The sequence below is a fragment of the Taudactylus pleione genome, unplaced genomic scaffold (assembly GCF_031769625.1).
Source record: "Taudactylus pleione unplaced genomic scaffold, aTauple2 ptg000251l, whole genome shotgun sequence".
In the NCBI taxonomy this organism is placed as follows: Eukaryota; Metazoa; Chordata; class Amphibia; order Anura; family Myobatrachidae; genus Taudactylus; species Taudactylus pleione.
The window spans coordinates 8,332,827-8,355,449 of NW_028284653.1; the positions used below are offsets into that span (position 1 = coordinate 8,332,827).

At 39.8% G+C, this 22,623-nt stretch overlaps 1 protein-coding gene across 5 annotated transcripts in view; it reads left to right on the plus strand.

Annotated features, from left to right (window-relative positions):
* Window positions 1-17,121, plus strand: part of ATXN7L1 (ataxin 7 like 1) — a 148,654-nt gene extending 131,533 nt beyond the window's left edge. For 4 of the 5 annotated variants that reach the window (XM_088480218.1, XM_088480220.1, XM_088480222.1 and 1 more), the window contains 2 exons: window positions 6,709-6,783; window positions 8,610-8,703. In XM_088480218.1, coding sequence (XP_088336344.1) covers window positions 6,709-6,783; window positions 8,610-8,702 — 168 coding nt within the window. In that variant the 3' untranslated portion in view covers window position 8,703. Of the gene's footprint in view, window positions 1-6,708; window positions 6,784-8,609; window positions 8,704-10,047 lie in introns of those variants that run through there. The other variant, XM_088480219.1, reaches the window with a different exon arrangement.
* Window positions 17,122-22,623: the final 5,502 nt, after the last annotated feature.

Genomic DNA, 22,623 nt, shown 5'->3' on the forward strand with positions numbered 1-22,623 from the left:
GGCAGGATTTAATTGTAGAGCGTTAATCTGGGGTTGTCTGTTATGTATTTTTTGTACTACTTATCTACTTCATTAGTAAAAAAAAAAAAAATTCTAAATTATTCTGAATATAAAGGGATGCAGCATATAATTAGTATTACACTACTGTATTTTACCAACCCCATTGTTGTTTTAATCTATAAGGACTCTTTATGCTAACAAAATGCATATGTAACACTCACTGCCACACTCCCGTGCACCTATAGGTTTTTGCCACAGTGATATTTTTCGTGGTAATTCATATTAATGACATTAAGGGCCATATTCAATTAGTTGCGAAAAATCGCTTTTGGCGAAAACATTCGCATGTGCAACATTTTCGCGCAAATGTGCGTATCGCGCTATCCAATTGCCGGAGTGTTCGCATGTGCGAAAACCATATGCAGAAACCAGCTAAATGTTTTCCCCATCTCAGAACAGGTGATAACTTGGTTAAGAACCCTTTGGACACTCCCTAATGAATAATTAGGCAAACAAATTAAAATTTGCTTAATTCTCCCTAATAATGATATAATTTTTGGGGTGAAAATGTAAAAAGTGTTGGAAAATGGGTTTAAAGTACTGGGTCAGGTATTTTCTGGTGCTGTATGGATAGGACAGGTGTGTTTAGGATTGCAGGTGGCTGCAGCAGGTGTATTTTTAAAATCTTTTAAAACTGCACTTTATAGACACAAAAATATACTAGCACCCATTGTAATATAACCCCAATTTAAGTACAGCTATTATTTTAAAAAAATGGCTTTATATAATTTTTCCACACTGTGACACAATTTAAGAACCCAAAATACTTTTATTAGGGCTATTAATACACTTCTATATTGATTTCCAGTGTCAGTTATGCTTTTTATGGGGTACAGGCTGATTTCCCAAAAATGTGCTGAACTTTTCGCTAGTTTCAGCAATTCCCAATTATCGCACATATGCGTTTTCGTGTGTTTTGCATTTGGATAGGACAAAAAGCGGGAGTGCGCATTGAAAAATACACTTAAAGATCACATCAAAACTGGCGAATGAGACGTTAACTTCGCCATGCAAACTCTTTTCGCCAAACGAAACTTTTCGCACCTAATTGAATAAGTATAATAAAATTTTGCTTTGTCAATAGTAGAAATATTGATGGTTAACTGAGACACCACACAATCCTACATTCATCCATGTAATCCCTCATTGCAAACTTAGTGCTGCAAAGACAAAATTATTATTTTTTTGATCTAGCACTGTTAATGTGATATACATACAGAAACATATATGAATGAATAAGTTCAATTTTAACATAAATAAATATAATTTTTTTATCGTAATAAAATGTGAATTATCAGGTTATGACCATTTAGTGCAGCCAAATTTTGTTTTTTCGGCACTAAAAATGCCTGGAATGAGAGATTACAGGGTAGTTGTTTGTGATTTAGGTTTGAATTGTTGTGGGTATTGACACATTCCCTTTTAGCAGATGCTAATTCGCACTATTTAGTGCTGGGCTGTAGTGTCCCGGGTTACTGTACCTCCCTGCTCGACCATGTTTTATGGGGTTTTGATTGGTGTCAGCAGCTAGCCATTACGGACTACTACTGTTGGTGCTTCTTGGCTACTCACTGTGTAAACTGTGCACCTATCTGAATTCCTGCTCCACTTTTTATTGCTGCCACTGCCAGGCTCCTTTACCAGGTATTTCTAACTATATGGGTAGTGTGTACAGCTGCCGGAGCATCTCTTGGCTGGCTACGTCCTTTCTAACTGCTTACTATGTATCATGGCTGCTAGGCAGCTGGCAGAATGCTTACATGGGATGCCGGGCTTTGTGTAGAACACCAGGGAAAAGGGTAAAGTGTGCACTTTATTCTATTAGTCACAGGAACACAGCAGGGACATACATCTATCAGCAACACAAAGAATCTGAGTAGTAATGATGTTTGAGTGTTATAAGAGCTGGACCTTTAAGTGCATACACACGCCATGTGAAGGATGTTATTTATTTTTCATTGAATACTAGACCTTTTCTAGTGGAGGGATAAACCATCACCCAGCTCAAATAACCAACCCAGACTTGACCCTCTTATATGGGGGTCAAGTCTAGCACCACCTCCAAGCCAAATTTGTCTCTGGAAGGGTTGGAGACAGATCTCGCAGGCTCCAAACTATGTTTAAAGACTGGCACATTTTACTCTGTAGAATTATAAATTATGTGTTATGTAAAACAGGGCGTCAGCATTGGTAACATTCTGCATGAAATCACTACAATACTGTACATGAAAAGTTTGCAAATATGGGCTCAGATTCTGAGAGGTATTCCTTCTTCAGAATCTTAGGACTACACAGGGAGACAGTGGGGTGTAGGTGGTTCTTGGAGGACCAAACACCAACCGGAAAGCTTTTTCTGTTTCAGTATGCGCTGGTACTTCCCCCTATACCCTGCCCACAGCCTGAATGCAACTCAGTTTCGTTGGTGTCCGGCAGGAGCTGGATCACTGTTATACAGTGGGGCTGCTTTTAAGCAGCCCAAGCTTTGTTTTATGATATCATTTACTTTATTTTACTTTACTACTGTATAATAGAGCAAGCAGTGCTAGACAGTTGTCTAGACGTCTGCACTGCTGCTCCATCACACCTCCGCGGCATACTCTCAGCGGGGCTCCAGGAGGACCTAGCTAGCGTGGCTCCTCGGACCCCAGACCGCAGCCGGGACTCAAGGGGACAGGTAAGACGCAGTCTTACCTCCGGTCTCAGGAGACAGATCGGAGGTGCTGATGTAGACACCGGTTCGTCCGGGACTCCTCTAGACCACCAGGACATAACTTATAATGGCGCAGAGGATAGCTGAGGCCAGGGGCCCGGTGGTTGATATCAGCATAGGGGAGACGGCTCTCTCCCTGTGGCCCCTCAGCTCAGGGCATCATTCCACTGCGGTCTTGCCGACCCTGAGCTGCTCCTCCCTCACCTTCCGCCCCCTCAGAGACTCACAGCGACCATTTTCTGCAGCAGCCACAAGTCTCCGGGAACGCTGGGTCCAGTCTCCCTGTATACCTCTCCTAGGAGCCAGGTAATACAATGCTATTTCCTACCAGCCACTGCGGTCTGTGTAGTTGAATTTAGTGGCCACTGCAGTTATATTATATACTCTGCATTGTATGTGATTTGTACTAGTGCTGCTGTCTATTTCCCTCAACTGTCAGCTTATACCTTTCACGTTCTTTCACTATAACCCTGGAATACTGAGGTATAGGGGGTTCACTGTACCTCACATACTGCACTGTGCCATATTGTACATATATCTGTGTTGCTCCCTGCACTGTCAGATTGTGTGCTATAGTGTCCTTGCAGCTATGTCTAGCACAGGCAAGAGTAACAAGGAGGTTAGTGCTCCTACTCTGGTTTCTTGTAAGTCATGTTTAGCTACAGAGGATCCCATTCAAGATGGTGTATGTGCATCTTGTTATGCGGCACCTGGCCCATTGGTCCCTACAGCCTCTCCTCAGGAACCCCCCATGGCTTCTTTTTCACAAGTGTTGCCAAAAATTGCGGACCCTGTGGTAGCTTCCCCTATGGGATGGCCACAACAAGTACTCCCTGCAAATCCTTTGCCTCCTCCATTGGTAGACATACTTTCTACCTCAGTGCAGAGTCTGGCGGCTACCTCTATAGCTTTCCACAAATGTTGCAAAAGGAGAGACCCTTACCTAGTAAAACTACTAAGCATGCTGTGTTATCTTCCCAGTCCTCCCAGCTATCAGATTCTGAGTTATCGTCTGGGAGGCAGTAGACGCAGAGCTCTCTCACTTTGACTCCCCCTCGCACTGCCTTTTGTGGCTTTCTACAGCCTCACGGGTCTTTACCAAGATCATAGCAGTTATAACGGCCCATTTTCGTCGTCAGGGGATCAGATAGCTCCCATACTTGGACGATATCTTGCTCTTAGCAAGCTCTCCAGAGTGCCTTCACCGCCATCTACAGGTAACCATTGCCTTTCTACAAACACATGGCTGGCTGATCAACTGGAAAAAGTCTTCCCTTACCCTTTCTCAAACAATGGTGTATCTGAGAGCCTTCCTGGATTCTCAGGTTCAGAGAATCTTCCTGACAGCAGACAAAATCTCCGCACTACAGCACTGAGTGTGCAGGTTACTCCACAGTCGCCCAGTGTCAATTTACTCTGCAATGCAGACCTTGGGATCCATGGTATCCACCTTCGACTTGGTGGAGTTCGTCAGTTCCACTCCAGGCCCCTACAACACCTGATCCTCTCCAGGTGGAATGGGCAGCACCATCTGATCAAATCCCAGACGATGGTCCTCTCTCCGGAGGGTCGCCCCTTTTGGATCCCGGAATGGGTACTCCTCACCACGGATGCGAGCCTCCTTCCAAGGATGCTGGACACCAGCCGAGGCAATCTTACCAATCAACGTCCTAGAACTCCGAGCCATCTACAGAGCCCTCACTCTGCCTCAGGATATTCTTCAGGGCAGGCCAGTAGTACTAGTACAGTCTGACAACGCCATGCAGTGGCCTACCTCAATCATCAGGGAGGCATTCGAAGTCGGTCAGCAATGGCAGGTGTCATGCATTCTCACATGGGCCGAACACCATCTCCGCAGTGTTCATCCCGGGGATTCTCAATTGGGAAGCGGATTTCCTCAGCCACCACAAAGTGCACGCTGGGGGGTTGGGCTCTACACCCAGAAGTCTTTCAGCTCCTGGTGGACAAATGGGATCTAGCAGATGTGGACCTCATGGCCTCACGACACTAGCACAAGCTAACAGTGTACAAGTCCAGGACAAGAGATCCGGAAGCAGCCTTTGTGGACGCATGGTCAGTGAAGTGGTCCTTTCATTTGGCGTACCTCTTCCCTCCAGTCTCCCTTCCTCCTCATGTTCTTCAGAAGTTCAAGCAAGAAGGGGGCACGGTCCTGTTGGCAGCTCCGGCTTGGCCCAGATGCCATTGGTATTCTGATCTTCAAAGTCTCTCCATAGATGCCCCTCTCCAACTTCCTCAACAACCAGACCTGTTGTATCAGGGTCCCTGTCTACATCCGGACCTGGCCCGTCTGTCTTTGACCGCTATGCTCTTGAGACCTCCCTACTAAGGTCTAAAGGGTTTTCTAGCTCTGTGGTCCAGACCATGCTCAGAGCGCGTAAGCTGGCCTCTGCCCGGATTTATCACTGGGTGTGGAATACATAGTTCCAGTGATGTGCTACCAGAAACTATGACCCTCAGGTTTTTAGGGTTTCTAGAATCCTTGCCTTCCTTCAAGCTGGATTGGATCTCAGACTCCGCCTGGCCTTTCTGAAAGTGCACGTCTCTGCTCTGTCCATCTGGTTCCGGTGCAAAATGCTCCACTGCCGGATGTTCACACCTTCCTGCAGGGTGTTCTCCGTATACATCCTCCGTTTGTCCCTACTGTGCTCCGTGGGATTTGTCAGTGGTTCTCCACGCACTTCAGGAACCTCCATTTGAACCCTGGACTCAGTAGACGTCAAATGGCTCACTGAGAAGACTTTCTTCTAGCTATAGCGTCTGTCCATAGGGTATCGGATTTAGGGGCGCTCTCCTGCAGCTTGCCATTTTTGAACTTTTATCAGGCCAGGGCTGTTCTTCGAACTCTCCCTGGCTTCCTTCCCAAGGTGATCTCTCGTTTCCACCTTAATGAGGAAATTGTAGTTCCGGCCTTCCAATCACTAGTCCTCTCGGCAGGTGAGGCCTCCTTGGATGTGGTCCATGCTCTGAAGATCTACGTGGACCGTACTGGTTCCATCAGGAAAACGGATTCCCTCTTTGTCCTATATGGATTCCACAAGAAGGGATGGCCCGCTTACAGACTCTGGCCAGATGGCTTCACATGACTATCTCACAGGCTTACATACAGACTGGCCTTCCTGTGCCAGCTACAGTATCTGCTCATTCTACTCGCTCTGTGGGTCCCTCGTGGGCAGCCCGGCGTGGCGCCTCTGCTGAACAGCTATGCAAGGTGGCCACGTGGTCTTCTGTCCATACCTTTCTTAGGTTTTATGCCTTTGATACATTTGTCTCTCAGGATGCTTCCTTCGGGCGTGAGGTTCTCCTCTCAGCTCAGGAGCATTCCTGCCCTTGAACAGCTGCTTTGGGACATCCCCATTGTCTCCCTGTGGAGCCCTATGGACCCTGAAGAAGGAAAGGAGAGTTATGGTAAAACTTACCTTTGTTAACTCTTTCTTCGAAGTCCATAGGCTCCACCGGACACGCACCCTGACCACATGGCTTCTATGGGTTTCTTCTCTTGGTCACTTGTTTCCTTCTCTGTGTAAGTGTGTGATTCTTCAATGTACCAGGCTTTCTTCCCTCCCATCCTGCTCCTGCCTTGGGCTTGTTAACAAAACTGAGTTGCCTTCAGGCTGTAGGTGGGGTATAAGGGGAAGGACCGGAGCATCCTGGGACAGAAAAAGCTTTTGCTGTTGGTGTCCGGTCCTCCAAGTACCACCTACACCCCATTGTCTCCCTGTGGACCCTATGGCTTTGAAGAAAAAGAGTTGTTAAAGGTAAGTTTTAGCGTAATTCTCCTTATACAGTATTGTATGTTGCAATGTTACAAACTTGCCATGTCTATTGCACATATATGTAACTCTTAGCCAAACTAGTACTATTTGTTTCTTGTGGCTTCAAGCTTCCTGCAGTAACTTTCTTTTTTGTCTTGTTACTAGATGGGGAAAAGTAGCAGTGTAGCTTTGTCACAATCTACTCCTTCAAGTACATCAAATCCTGCACACAACAAGCAAGTAAGTACACTTGCAATAACATCATCTGGCATCATGTAAATAAATGTTCTGTATATTCAAGTTAACCATTGTGTGCAAATATATTTTGAGATACACTACTGTAATGCATTTAAAAGGCTTCAGTATTATGACAATCCTCACTGATTTGTTGAGTGTGTTGTGTTGGGGTTGATAATAGTGATATACATATAGATCCATGAAATATCATTTTAGATAGGTAAAATAATATACTTGATAAATTGTTCAGTACACACAGATCTAGCAAGCATTAAACTATCTTCCAATGATTTACGATTTTTCTACCATTACCTAGCCATGTATTACAGTTTCCATACATAATAACACTAAACACCAAACCATTGGAATGTTAGGGCTAACCTCATGGTTTGCTAATAAATCATTGTAAATATATAAGATTGCAGTGCACCGCGGTATACACTAAATGTTTGTGAAGCTTATTACAATAATTTTAAATGAATTCATCAACAGCATTTATGTCTTAGTGGAGGTAACGGTCAGTCACTGGAATAAGAAAAGAAAATCCTGTAGCAGAATAGACAGGGGACTACAAGAGCCTGATTGTTACCACCACTTAGACCACTGCTACTATACTGTGTGTAATAAAAATCCTGACACTCCTGGTTTCTAAGCGCAATTGTGCAAACATTTATTCATAAATGACATTTTCTGTATTCATAAAGTTTAAACAGAATCCCTTAATTCACTAAGGCTTTGGGTAGCGTGTGTACTTTGTTAAATTTAAACCTATTTTTGTATGGTGTTCTAATGTTAATTAATAACATATTTGGTGTATAGTAATGGTGATCTTATAGACCCCATGTCCATTATGCATATGGACAACAGGCAGGGCAAAGAGGCCATTAAGTCATTACCAAGATCTCACTGCCCAGCAAAGTCTGAAGAAGCTCCAGCGCTTTTCACCAAAAGTCTGTTGAGGAGGACAGTGACATTGTCCTTCCCTTAAGGCACTGTGCTGACTGGTGTGGTTATCATTATATTGGGAGACTCCTGTTGTTGCTAGTTTCCCTATTATAATATTTAGCTCAGGCTGACTAGTGCCTAGGCTTGTAATCAATTTAGGGGAGCTACAATATAATGTCTGTTTTCTCCTTAAGTATTGATTAGTTTTTATTGGCAGAATTGGTCTTTAGGAGGACCTGATCTTCCTTAAGAGACATGACTAGCATTAACAATTGATAATGAAAGAATGGACAGCATGAGATGCCCTGATTAAAAAAAAATAATAATTCTAGAACATTTTCTAATTAGTATGTACACAGTAGTTATTTGTTACTTTTTGGGCAACAAGTGGCTGTACAGTTGTTAAGACATGCTAGGCCTTGTAGTTCTACAGCAGCTGGTCATTAACAAGTTGATCCTTTTAATATGCACAGTATTCATGATCATTTATTTGTATAGCTTCATCATATCACACAGTGCCGTTTAGAGGAAATTGACTTCAGCCCTTATCCTTTTGGAGTTTATACTAGGATAATTTAACCTATCAGTATGTTTTTGGCATGTAGGAGGATGCTGAAGCACGCTGCACAAAGCCCCGCTAACAAGACGATAACATCCAATGTCCATTTTATCAATGCAGTTGTAGGATCATTGCAGATGAAGCCCAGTAATCATTGTTCAACATTATTTACCAACAATGGCCAAAATTGATCTGCAGCTGTTTTTTGACCAAACCTGTCACAATATAAGTGATTAGCAGTAGGCATAGAAAAGTATTTTGGGTCTGTTTGTAACTAAATTTTTCACTCAATTTTTATCAACTGTATTTTGTTTCCCACCGACAGCTTCAGCACAGCGACTGCTCATTGCTTTATATCAGCCCTGAAATTTGCTCCAGGGAACATGATAGTGATAATGTGATAACCAATCACATGTAAGAAATACACCATATAGAATTTTTTTTTATTCAAATGGAAATCCAGGTATAGAAAAACAATATTTGTGTTAAATTCTGAGTTATGTTTTCATTTATTTTGTTGAGAAAGCCCCTTTATGCATAAACCTTTACGTACTGGATTGCTCCTACATTTTAACTTAGTTTGAATTTTGTAAGATACAGGCTATGTAGTACCCATAAAAAGAGTTTTAAATGTAAAAAAAAAAAAAGCTCTGACGCACAGAACTATTCTTTAATAAGTTTAGTTTGAATAAGAGTTCCCAAAATACTTGTTCTCCACTTTATTCTTGCAACTGTTTGTTGTCCAAATTAAGAGAAATCCTCGTAAAAAACAGACCCTCCTGCTCTCTATCAATGGTTGCTGCTAAATGACTATAACCAGAATTATCAGGGACACACTTGCCAGCCAATTACAAACAAAAAGCATGCGAAACGCCAAGGGATTACTTCTCAGTTACTTTGTTTTTTTTGCATCTTACGCCTCATCAGCAGGAGAATTTTGTTTCTGTGGAGATGGTTTCATCAAGAAATAACAGTGGTTAGGAGTTGTTTAGCCCCGCTGCTAATTAAACTGGGGGCAATGTGATAGCAAACTGGAAGCACCAAGGATCCCAGTCTTGTTAGTTACCCTGTAGCACAAAGCTGGATGGGAAATGCTTAATTTTGCCCCACCCCACACCCCACACCCTTCCTTTCGCTCCATAGAGGCAACAGCCCTGCAGTCTGGTGGTCACCGTGGTATAGTTGAAACCAGACCAGGCTGTATAGTGCGGCGGCTGGTTGAGGATTTGAGGAGGGTGCATGCAGCTTGCTTTTATATTTTTCGTTTTTAATTGCACAAACATTTGTGATCTGAGCAGTTGGTATCTGTCATTCACTTGCAGTTCTTGCATGTTTTTTTTTCCTGATGTGACTTACGATTCGCTCTGTTTCATGAGTAATTTGATTCACACAGCACAGTACACATATGACACAGTGTGATCCTGTCAAAGTGCCATCATTTTTGCAAGGATTTTCAATTCTGCTTTAAGGAAAACACACTTACTTTGTTTCCTAAAGAGTCAGAGCACATTGCATGAATGTGTGTTGTGGTCATTGTTTGAAGCTTGTTGTGATGATTATTTCAGGTTTGTGCAGACATCGTCCTCTTAAATTGTGACCTTTGGCTTCAGTTCAGTTTGGCACATTCTTATATTTTTTATTTAAATTGTTTGTGTAGCGGCTGTGTTCATTTGTTCTCTTTTCTTTGAATAAACAATATATATAACTAAACTAAAATCCTATTGCAACATTCTTGTAACAATTCATGTCTCTTTGTTTTAAAGAAAACTACAAACCGCACTGGCAGGATAAGAACACTTCCATGACACTGGGAGATAATCAGACGATTACTTGGAGTTCTCAGCATCCCTACTCAAGCACTTCATTTGCAGCGGGAAGGGACAATGACGCCTTTCATAACGAAGTGATGGAGACCTGTTAGTCTAAAGTTTACAGAACCAAACTGGGTGTTTTTGCTTTTGCCATTTATGTTGGTGTATTGCTTTTTTCCTGTAGAAATCACTTTTTGATCTCAAAGGTATTTTGAGAGAAAAGCAAAATCTACTTAGAAACTTTTTTTTTTTGCAAGAAGGATCATTTTTCTCTTTCTTTCACAACCCCTCTGATACACATCAGCGATGCCTATACTTCTAAGTTTCTCTACTATGATATTGAGCTATCAGTTACATGAATGAAGACTGCAGCAGAGGGATTATGGCACATGGGTGAAATAATTTTAGATGAATCCAAATTACAAGTGTGAAGAAATAATGTACAGTATACAGAAATCACTGATTTTTTATTTTGAGGAGGTAATCAGGGAGAAGATACATCTAATAGTGCTACGAGAATACCTAGCAGTGTGCTATAGCCTCTTGCTATGATGGGAGATGTGCTGCGTACAAATGTTCTACTTTGGTTTGTGATGCGCTGTACGAGGCAGGGAGTAATTGTGTCCTTCATTTTATGAAGTGTTCCTGTTCTCTTGTAGTTATGCTGTCATATTAAGTTTACATGTTAAATGTCCTGTATTATTTTTGTTCCCAGTTTGGAATCTCATTTGCTGATGAAAGGAAAAAGGAACAAGTATAAAAAAAATACCTAAAATAATATAATGATCACTTTTGTATCATGCAACTATATTCTATTCCTGGGCACTTGTATAACTGAAGGCTTCCTATGAGTGACTGACTGCATATATTTTGTAGAACAAGCACATGAGTAGTGGAACATTCACTTGCAGAGCATCTCCCAAATAGATGGCTGTATTTCAGTTGAAACCAGTTCAGTGGTGCCCCCACACTCCTTGTGTTGCAGTTTGCTAAGAGGGTCTTTGTTACATTACCTCAGTGACTGATCTGTAAGGGGACGATTCTGCCCGTATCTGGTGACTACACTGGAGTTCCCACCTTGCGTGTTATAATGTAGGTCCTGGTCCTCCAGCCCTTATAAAGAAAATGATGCTGGTCATTAGGGAAGGAATATTATTACTTCAGTTTCTCCAAAGCCAATCTACTGAATTAATTAAATATACAGAGAAAAACATAGTAGCTGCTGACAAATTACTAAAAAAAAATAAAAATATGATCTCACTTGTGTACATTGAGAACTCTTTATGTACATACATATACATATATATTTATATATACCTGGAGATATAACAAAAAAGCAAAAGATACTTACGAAATGCTGTCTGCGGTAGCAGGATAAATAACGCCACCTTTGGCTCCTTGGATGATGCAATTTATTTAGTAATCTGATTTTGCACACTTTAACCAATACAATAAATATCATGAGTTGGATAATTGAGATCCTTCTAATATTGTTAAAAATCAATCGGATGCACATAAATGCAGACTGGGACACAGTTGCAATGTTGTTGCTATGAAAATGTGATGTGCATCCTTTACTTAACTGCATTCACTACAGTAGTGAAGCTGCACTTCTTTATTGCTCTGTTATTGTGAGCTTATTTTGTGCTGGATCCACTGGATCGGTTTGTCGGCCAACTCTTGACAGTCCAGCTATTGTTTAACTTTATTCCCCATGTTGCTATAGAAGACCATACTGATATATTAATGCAATGTAAGTAATAATGTGCTGCGTGGCATAGCAGCATTGTCCCTTGTTTATACCACTTAACCCAGAAGGAGCCTGACTATGAGCCTCTCTTGCAGATGCTTAGAAAGTTGCTGCAGTGTTATGAAATGAAAATAAATTTCCTGATGGGCTACAGGACCAAGGATCATACATCAGGTGTTTGAATTTAAATCTATCTCAATTAAATTTTTTAACAAGAACAGAGACTCAAATCTGTGCAATTTGGCGGTTTCATCAGCAAATAATAAATTACAAACAAAACTTGATAGATTGGCTATAAAGCCAACTATTTCACTGCCAGATGTAGTAGAAATGTTATGTACAAGGTCAGTATTTTTATGAAATGCCCTGTTCTACAGTACAATCGGTTTCACCTAGTGTCAAAGGGGATATCTGAAAGGTTCCTGAAGTTCAGTCACACCAAACACTTTGTCTCTACAGTGTTAAAAGTGCACTTAATATGTTGGCTTCTTTTACATCAAAGTACAGAAATGGATGTCTGCTTGTTTTTCCTATACTGCTCCATACAGAACCTGTAATGGAGAAAAGCAATTACAAATTTGTGCTAAGATTGTTCAGGGGAAAAACATTAAGGATACTTAGGACTTGTTAAGTGTTAATTTTATAATAATTTATGTTTTGCTGAGATTATTGACTGAGATTGAGTAATGAAAATTAGGAAAGTCAAAGCAATGTTTATATTTTTTTTTTAATATGACTTGTGTTGTATATTTCTAAAGATGAAAATAATCTGTACATATCTTGGTTATTTTTGCACATTTTTTGTAAAGATTGTAAGGATCTTACTTATGGTCATTTACTTATTTATTGTTTCCTCTTTTTGGGGTTTCTAAAACTGAGGATTTAATTTGAAAATCTTGCCTCTTCCTTTGCTGCTTTACATTCCTTACTTTCAAGTACCCATTTCTTCCTAACACTTGGAATATTGGGGCCAGTCAGGAGACCCGCAGATCAAGTATTACACACTCGCATCATATATGCCTCAAATAGACTGTAGCCAGACTCCAATTAGCGCAGATGTTGAAGCAATACATATAAGATGACTATATATTGCCTAAGCCAGTGGCATATTTCACCAAGTTATTTTGCCACCATGTATTTTTTGCTCATTGTCAAATCAGAGGCTCCTGAAATACCCATTTCTGGAATGTCTTTACAGTGAGTAGCTTGGTAACTTTACTAAAATAGGACACTGTGCCTTGTAGAATAATGGGTATGACTGTACACGTGTGAAGTCATATTTTTTTTATGTCAAATTTCTGTACAGCCATCCAAACAAATGTATACAGTTTGCCTGATTGCAGAGATTTTGCTTGGGCTATATTTTTTCCACTTTAGGAGTATATTTGATTTTAAGGGGAATGACATTACTTTTGGTGTCTCTGTTTTAGTTATCAGCTCCCAAAGAGCTAAACAGTGAGCAGATTATTTGAAAGGTATATGTGCTAGGCAGCACATAATCTGCATGATGGGGAGATGCATTGCTTGAGTCAAAAAAAAATCATGAGATGATTGATTGCCCAACACTGTTTTCACAAACTCCTCAAATACTGTATGAATACAATGTGATGGTACAACACCTGTGTCCATCAGGCGCATCTATAGGATGCCCCCAGCTTCCTACTCCAAACCTTCTCTTAGCAGCACACATAATGTCACAATGTCTTGTGTCCTTGGAGAGGGGGTGTTGTGAGACTGCCCAGAGAACCGAAGTATCCTGGTATGGCACTGTTGCTGTACTTTATAGTGGACATGTCATCCTATACAGAATCTCGTTAAATCATTAATTATCTTTCATGTGTAGCTACTATCTGATTATTCTACTACTGCTCAGATTAATCTTCGCTGCCCTTTGGTGCTGTCTACTGTAACTTTGGGGAGAAAATTAGAATGTTACAATAATTGTAACTTACTGATCTGCAGGGAAATAACACGGAAAATACATATGCACATATTTAACAAAACAAAAAAACTAAGCCTGGAGTACAGTTGCTTTTAAGGATTGTACCTACTGCACATAATATGAAAGACAAATACTAGTGTTTTTTAATCAAAGATTAATATTTGTGTAATTGTTTGCCATAAAATTATTGTGAAGGAAACAGTTGTTTAGTAGTGATAGTGATTTTAGTTGTTAGTGTTGAAAAATATAAAGTTATCTTTAAATCATTGGTACTCGCACTGCAAATGCCATGGTTTTATAGATAACAGTGAATGTAATGTGGGCTTAAAGAGGTGCAATCCATTACTTTATGGTGCCAGTGTTTTTGTTTTGTTTCTTTAAGTATGTGCATAGTACCTCATAGTATCATGTCAAGATGACACAATAAATGGGTTTGACTGGTAAATAGCTCTTAAATTGTGATACTACAATTAGTGGATTTTCTATACAACACAGGCCTCTTAACATTCTCATGTTACTTCTGAAGGCATAATATTAAACATGACTAATGCATTTAATTACTCTGAAATAGAAAATACTTTAAATTTGAGACAGGCTGAAGTGCATTATGATTCAGAGTTACATCTTTAGATTCCGGTGAGGTAAAACCCATGTGTTCTCTTTAGTCCTGGATTGGCTTACATATTTTAGGTACCAGTTCAGTTTGTAGCCAGAAAGTTATAGCACATTGCAGTTCTCATAGCACCTTTACCCTGTGGCTAAATAAGCACCGGTGTCCTTTCTTTTAATGCTTTTCGAGCATTAAAAGAAGCTTTTTATTTTAACTCCTAAAGATTGGAGATCCAAAATGACAAGGCCACTATCCACTACCATTGACATCTCCATGGCAGCCTTCCAAAACAGCTTCTGCCATCTCCATGGCTTTAGCAATTCTTGTACTGCACTTTAATATAGTTCATGAGATATAACTAGGATGATTAAAAGCAAGACTGGTATTAAAAGGTATTTTATAATACTTCATTTTTTCTGCAAAAATAGGATGGTGTTAAAGGTTATAGACCTGGTATTTCTAGTTAGGCTGCAAGCCCTATTGACAGAAAATCCTTGCAGAATGCCAAATGATCATCACACTCACAAGCTTTGTATAATTTTCCAATAAACTTCTGTGTATCTGACAAACTACATTTTATAGTACGGTTAGGGAAGCCAATCCTGGGATTTAGCGTAAGAAATACCGGGATTTGATTCCCGGGATTTATCTGTGGCAAGCTGCGCATCTTTCTTCAGTCTGGGCAATGCTGAGCACTAGTTCCATCAGCTCAGACACTGCCCCTGGGCCTCCTACTGCTGTGCATGCCAGCCCACCCCTTATACAGCCGCGCCTGCCTACACTGTGGAGTCTGCTGTGGGTGACTGGCTATTGCTAAGCGGAGGTGACTACTGCTGTAAGAGGACCACGATGGGAGTCAGGACTCGGGAGGGACAAGAGTCGGTGCCTGCTGCTGCCTGCCAGTGCCTTGGGCTGGCCCTGCAAAACTTGCTGGAGCCTGCTTTTCTTCAATCTGAACTGGATGAGTCAAGTGAAAGGGTTTTTCAACTCAATCCCGGGTATCCTGGGAATTCCGGGATTGGGATTTTTTCAATCCTGAATCCTGGGATTGAAAAAATGAGGCAGGATTGGCTTCCCTAATTACTGTCCATTTAAGCAGAGGTTTCCTCATCTGGAACTTTAAGTGGGCACAATAGTCCTCATTTCACATTAACCCTTCTGTTGAAAGAGCAACAATATACTGAGGGAGACTGTATTCATGATGTAATAATTGGAATTACATCCCCAGCGATGGAAGCTCATTCTGCACAGGCCTGTTAGCCATAAAAAGTAACACAAACAACTTATTTGCCGCCGCCTTTTTATTTTTAACAATGTACATAGTACTGATTGCCCTTTTGCAGAATATAGGTTTTACAGCATATTCTATTATGGCTGGATGGTCGGCAAGCTCTTTAAAAACAAAACAATTTTCTTTCACTAGTCCTCATATTTTGGTATGCTGTATCACCCATAACACTTCCACAACAACATGACTCAATTTTGATTAGCCGGTGTGTCCTGGTTTTTAAAGCAATGTGCCACAAAAAATATTAATTCTATAAATTTAATATATTTAGTGTGCTTTTCCAGACGAAGAAGGTGTGCCCAAATCATTTATTATAGTTATTTATATTTAGTGGAAATTTATTTTAATAATCCACTTTGTAACACTGAGTATTTCCTTCAGTTGTTCTGCACTATCATGCATTAGCTGTATTCAACATAATCATTCCATGCTTATAATACTTGAGAGCAGAGAGTGGGTGACAGGAATCTGATCAAATTATCACTCATCTCACTCCTGCTGTAAGGGGGAAGCTGGCAAATTCTCAGGGTCCCACAAGTACAGTGGGAGCCTTAGTTTGGTTCAGTGTAACGATACTCTACATACAGGATGTCTTCTGAAACACAAATGCCTTAACCGTCTCATTGTTGGGGAGAACTTACAACTCTCTCCAGTACTGACAGGGTTAAACTACACTAAAGGAGGATTGATCATGTCAGATAATATAGGGTCTGTTCCTCAAAGGCCTTAAAAACTCCCCCCCCACCCAAGCACCAGTCCCACTTTGCATTGTTATAAACCAGCAGTACAATACAAATCCAGTTCTTGTTTTAAAAGGAATTTTTGGAAGAGCAACCAGATGCAGAAATCTCACTTTTCTAGGTCATGCAATGTAACGTAAGAACCAACCTTAACTGGTACAGTATGACTGAAATATAACAAAGTGTGGTAATTATGATAGTAATCAGGGCAAAAATGTAAAGAAAGGAATATGCTTGAGTATTTTTAGTTAGATATTTTAATTTCGATGTACTTGAAGTGTCCTCAATAATGGGTAGTTATGTAGAGGATTTCACACTGATTTTTGTATAAAAATAATGGAAAAATACTTTTTTTATGGACTGTTAAGATGGACTGGAGCTGTAATTAAAATAACTAAAATTAGAAATATTGGGATATTTTTTTTTCCAGTGGAGCAAAACTGTAAAATAAAATCCCTCCCAATATGTTTCAAGTAGATGTAAATAGTAAATTCTATGGCATAAAGTTTCAAAAATGAAAAAATTAGTTTAAATTTTTTTTTTGAACAAATGTATCTGATTGATACTGCCATGGTCATGTGCCTGGCCTGGAGATATTTTCCAGTGAGGGATGTATTGGTATTGTCTTACATTTATTTTTATTTTTGTTTTTTCTTTATTTTTTGTAACATGGCTTTGTAAATAAAATAATTTATATGTTTGTAAGAAAAAAACATTTGTTTTGTAATTTTTGTTTGAACAAATTGATGGGTTTGTTTTGGCTATGTTAAGATATAGATTTGGATGTCGCCTTCGACCAGGACCAGAAAGATTGCCGGTACACATCAGAAGATTTAAAGAAGGACGGAACGATGTATCGTTCTGTCCTTTATTAATATGCACTGCATCTCATGCAATATTATGTGACTGGCTGTGCAACACGGCCAATCACATGATACCGCATGTGACCCGCGGGAGCGGACAATTGGGCAAAATCACTGCACGATATACCTGTTCCAATGGCAAATCGGGCCAATATCATGCAATAGTGTACCCACCCTTAAGTAGGTCAAATTTGCTGTAGTTATTTGGTGTGCAGCTGTAAGGGAAACCGTACACATCATCCCCATTTCTGTGGAACACGTGTGGGGGCTATATCATTTCATTATTTTATTTATTAAAAAAAAGGTGAAATTAAATTGTTATGGTAAAAAATGTTTAATCTGTTACTTCAAATTAGTAACAGCTCTATGAAATACAATGTTATTTTCACTGTAAAAACTCAACATAAAGTGCAAACTTTTTCATTAATACCCAGAAGTCAGTGAATAGATTTGTACAATGCTACACAATAGGGGTGACTCTATTTTCGCTGGCGGCTGGTAGTGCCGGGCGCCCAATGGAGCAATTTGTATGTTGCTCCGTTAGGGCACGAACAATCACTGGCATTCTACTCGCCCTCTCCTGAGAAGAAATGTGCGATAAATCTTGACCTAACCTGGACTTAAGATGGGTTTAGCCATTTTACACGGCTAAACTTGGTCTAATTACCCGCGAAGAGTGCGATAATCAATGGACGCCCAAAATAATTGAATTGCAACATAATTACTGTGACATAAAATGCAATTGATTGCCCCCATTGAATTATAAAATGTTCTAATTTATTTGATACTTCTGATGGGTGGTAGATTTCCTAGTACATCGTCAAAGATCATACGTTTTTTATTCCAGTATGCAGCAGGGACCAGTAGATGGGGGGGTTGCTATTTTTAAACGGGCACTGTTGAGCAGCCAAATGTACTTCTTATGTGGTCACCTTAAGAGAAGGATACTCAGCAACATAATGATAATATCCCTTCAAGTCCAAGGCAGATTTACTAAGCTTTGGAAACTGATAAATTGGAGAGTGATAAAGTACCAACCAATCATCTCCTGTCAACTGTCATCTTACAGGCTGTGTTTGATAAATGACAGGAGCTCATTGGCTGGTACTTTATCACTCTCCAATTTATCACTTTACAGAGCTTAGTACATCTCCCCCCCAAGAGAGAAAACATACCTTAGTAATTGAAGCTCCACTATTTAGTGGCACCTAGTCTAATAAACAGTAGCTTTACCAAAATGTTATCCACATTGTCAACCATGCTGTCTCTTAAGGCCACCATAAATTATGTACAATTATTTTTATGGTTTCCCTTTAAAACTCTTTTTCCTATTCACATATTATAGATTTTTTTTGTGGTTTTTAAAAAAATATATCAATATATTGGTATACATTTTTTCAAACGTAATGTATCTTCTTTAGAAATATAGAGCACACTGCAACCCGTGTAAAATTTCTCAACATGTCTGTATTCTGTATGCTTCACTTTGTGTTGTTTTTTAGTTCTGTTGGATTCATTTTAAGGATTTCTAAAAAAAATCCTGGAAGAAGTTTCCTGAAGTTGATAAAAAGAACTTCATCATTAATGCAGAGAATATAAAAACACTGCCTGTTGCTTTGTAGTAATATAAGCAAGCATTATTAGATTATTCACAAATATCCTCAAAAAGAAGATTTGGATAATAATCTTCATTATCAGCAGAGTGTTGATGTTCGGCTTCACACAGCAGAGTGCGTAAGGAAACTTTTTAGATAAAGCAAATGTTTACACACTATTAAATCTGGTTTTGCATATCAGGACATTATCAATCCTCTAGTTCAAATAAAGTCATAAACCGTTTATCTAGGAAAAAATAGGCTGACATAAAGAAGCCTTGTATGAAAAGGAAGCACTCCTTTCATTTCAATAACGTAGTTTGAGTCAGGTACTCTTCACTGATTATCAAAAAAGGTCTCTGTATAAACATAGGACTATCGACTGTTCACTCTGAAGCATTCATGTTTCTGTTAACATGGGAAGGAGAATATAACTGCAATGATCTCCGAAGCAATAAAAAAAAGGGTAATTTGCAAAAAAAAATTGTCCGTCATTCTACAGGGAGAAAGATTTATAAATTCAGAAAATTTAAGACCCTTTTTTTAATTATCCCTGGAGCAGACATCCCAGCAATTTCACCCAAGGATGAAACATCTTGCCCCTCCAAGAAATGGTAAATAAATAAAATATACAATACTGTGGCAAAAGTTTTAGGAAGGTGTGGAAAAAATGCTGCAAAGTAAGAATGCTTAAAAATAAACTATTAAACAGTTCTATTTTTTTTAATCAATTAACAAAATGCAAAATAATGAACGGATGAAAAATTAAATCAATATTTGGTGTGGCCACCCTTTTCCTTCAAAACAGAATCAATTCTAGGTAGTATTTTCTAGTAGTATTTTCATGAACATACTACACCAGAGGTTCCCAAAGTCTATCTTCAAGTCACCCTAACAGTCCAGGTTTTAAGGATATCCATGCTTGATCACAGGTGACTTAATTAGTACCTCAGTCAAATTAGTACCTCAGGTACAATTGCACAAAGTTATGGATTTTGTAGGATTATAGTCAGGTGTATGATTAACCAATCATACCAAACAGGTGATCATCATTTTCATGTGTAGGTTGAAAACACAGTCATTAACTGAAAAAGAAACCGCTGTGTCTGAGGCTTAAAACTAGGTGAGAAACAGCCAAAGTCTGCTACAAAGGTGAGGTTGGGGAAGATCGTTTCATGTCACAGTTTATACACCATGGCAAGACTGAGCACAGCAACGAGACACACTGTAGTTATACTGCATCAGCAAGGTCTCTCCCAGGCAAATATTCCAAAGCAGACGGGGGTTTCAAGATGTGCTGTTCAAGCTCTTTTGAAGTAGAACAAAGAAACACCTAACGTTGAGGACCGTAGACGCAGTGGTCAGCCAAGGAAACTTAGTGCATCAGATGAAAAAAATATCATGTTCACTTCCCTTCTAAATCGAAAGATGTCCAGCAGTGCCATCAGCTCCGAACTGGCAGAAACCAGTGGGACCCAGGTACACCCATCTACTGTTTGGAGAAGTCTGGCAAGAAGTGGTCTTCATGGAAGAATTGCGGTCAAAAAGCCATACCTTCGACATGGACACAAGGTCAAGCGACTGTGCATGAAAACATAGGAACTTCGGTGCAGAAAAATTGGCAGCAGGTGCTCTGGACTGATGAGTAAAAATGTGAAATATTTGGCTGTAACAGAAGGCAGTTTGTTCACAAAAGGGCTGTACAATAATGAGTGTCTGCAGGCAACAGTGACGCATGGTGGAGGTTTCTTGCAAGTTTGGGGCTGTATTTCAGCAAATGGAGTTGGGGATTTGTATTTCTCTGCATTGAGGGCACCATTAATCCTGACCAGATAGATATTTATTCATCATGCAATACCATCAGGGAGGCGTCTGATTGGCTCCAAGTTTATTCTGTAGCAGGACAATGACCCCAAACATACAGCTAATGTCATTAAGAACTGTCTATAGTGTAAAGAAGAACAAGGAGTCAAATTGATGATATGGCCCCCACATAGCTCTGATCTCAGCCTCAAGTCTATCTGGGATTTCCTTATGAGATGGAAGGATTTGAACAAGCCTACATCCACAGAATATCCGTGGTTAGTTCTCCAAGATGTTTGGAACAACCTCACTGCTGAGTTTCTTCAAAAACTGTGTGTAAGTGTACCTAGAAGAATTGATGCTGTTTTGAAGGCAAAGGGTGGTCACACCAAATATTGATTTGATTTAGATTTATCCTCCTATTCATTCAGTTTGCATTGTGTTGATAAAAATAAACTATTGACATTTCTATTTTTTTTAAAGCATTCTTACTTTGCAGTGTTTTTTTCCACACCTGCCTAAAACTTTTGCATAGTACTGTACCCCCAATGATCTACAGGCCTCTGGTAACAAGGTAAAACTTAGTTTGTGACTGGAAGCTAGGAGAAGATTTAATCCAAAAAGTCCAGCCTGAGCTCTATACTATAGTATTCTATAGGACAATCTATGTTGTCAGTACCTGTTCGTTAGGAAGTTTGCTCTGCTGGTGCTACGTATACACAATTTTGTAAAATTTAACATGTTCCCCATCTGGCAGCTGCTCTGTCTGAATTTAGTTACCAATGTGGGTGTTTTTTTGCCCTTACAGGATATTTAAATGTTCCTAGATGCATTGTTACTGGAGAGCCATATTTCTTTCCATTTTCTTAGGCTATTTCCTGGTAGAATGGATATGTGAGGTTTCTTTCCATTTTCTGAGGCTATTTCCTGATCGGATGGATATGTGGAAAACTTTCCTTTGATGGTTTATCTGATGAGCACATATTACTCATTATTTTGTACAGGCATAATCTAAAATTAAACCTGCTCTAGTAGCATTTTCATGAACATACTACACCAGAGGTTCCCAAAGTCTATCTTCAAGGCACCCTAACAGTCCAGGTTTTAAGGATATCCATGCTTGATCACAGGTGACTTAATTAGTACCTCAGTCAAATTGATTTAACCACCTGTGCTCAACCATGGATATCTCTGAAACCTGAACTGTTGGGGTGCCTTTAGGACCACGTTTGGGAACCTCTGTACTACACTATTGTGAGTTTCTATTTGCTTGAGATTCCCTTGACCTGTCTAAAGTTTGAGCCATGAGTGATGGTTCATACCATCGAATGGTTTGCAAACAGTTGTACCTAACCATCGCGTCTGATAATACGATGGAGGAAGCCCTTCCACCATTCAATATTGAACTTTTAATGTTCATTCCTAGTTCATGGGTTTCCTTACAATTTGGTGTTTTGTTGAAGTGAAGGTGACGTTAGGGGTGGAGGCCTGTTCTAGAGCTGGAGTTCATGCTGTCTAACATCTAAGTAAAACCAAAACCCTAAAGACTACGGGGCACTTGAGGAGTTAAGACTTCTATGGATCCTCTTATTAAAGTGAATGTGGGCCCAAAGCACCTCTCCCCCCCCACCACTTACTGGCCGCGCACATGGTGCTACACTTATCTTTTGCATTTATGATTTGAATTAATTTTGTTTTTGTGATTGCCCAGCTTTAACTTGATGGATTGATATTAAACAAAGTGCAGGATATTTCTGGGAGTTTCCACTGCAAAATGTTACAAAATTGGTTCAGTAGTTTTTGCGCCAACTTGGAAAAAAACACAATGTTCTTATTATATTATTAACTATAGATCAGAGGTTCCCAAACTCGTTCCTCAAGGCACCCTGACTGTTCAGGTTTTAAGATTAACCATGCTTGGGCACATGTGACTTAGG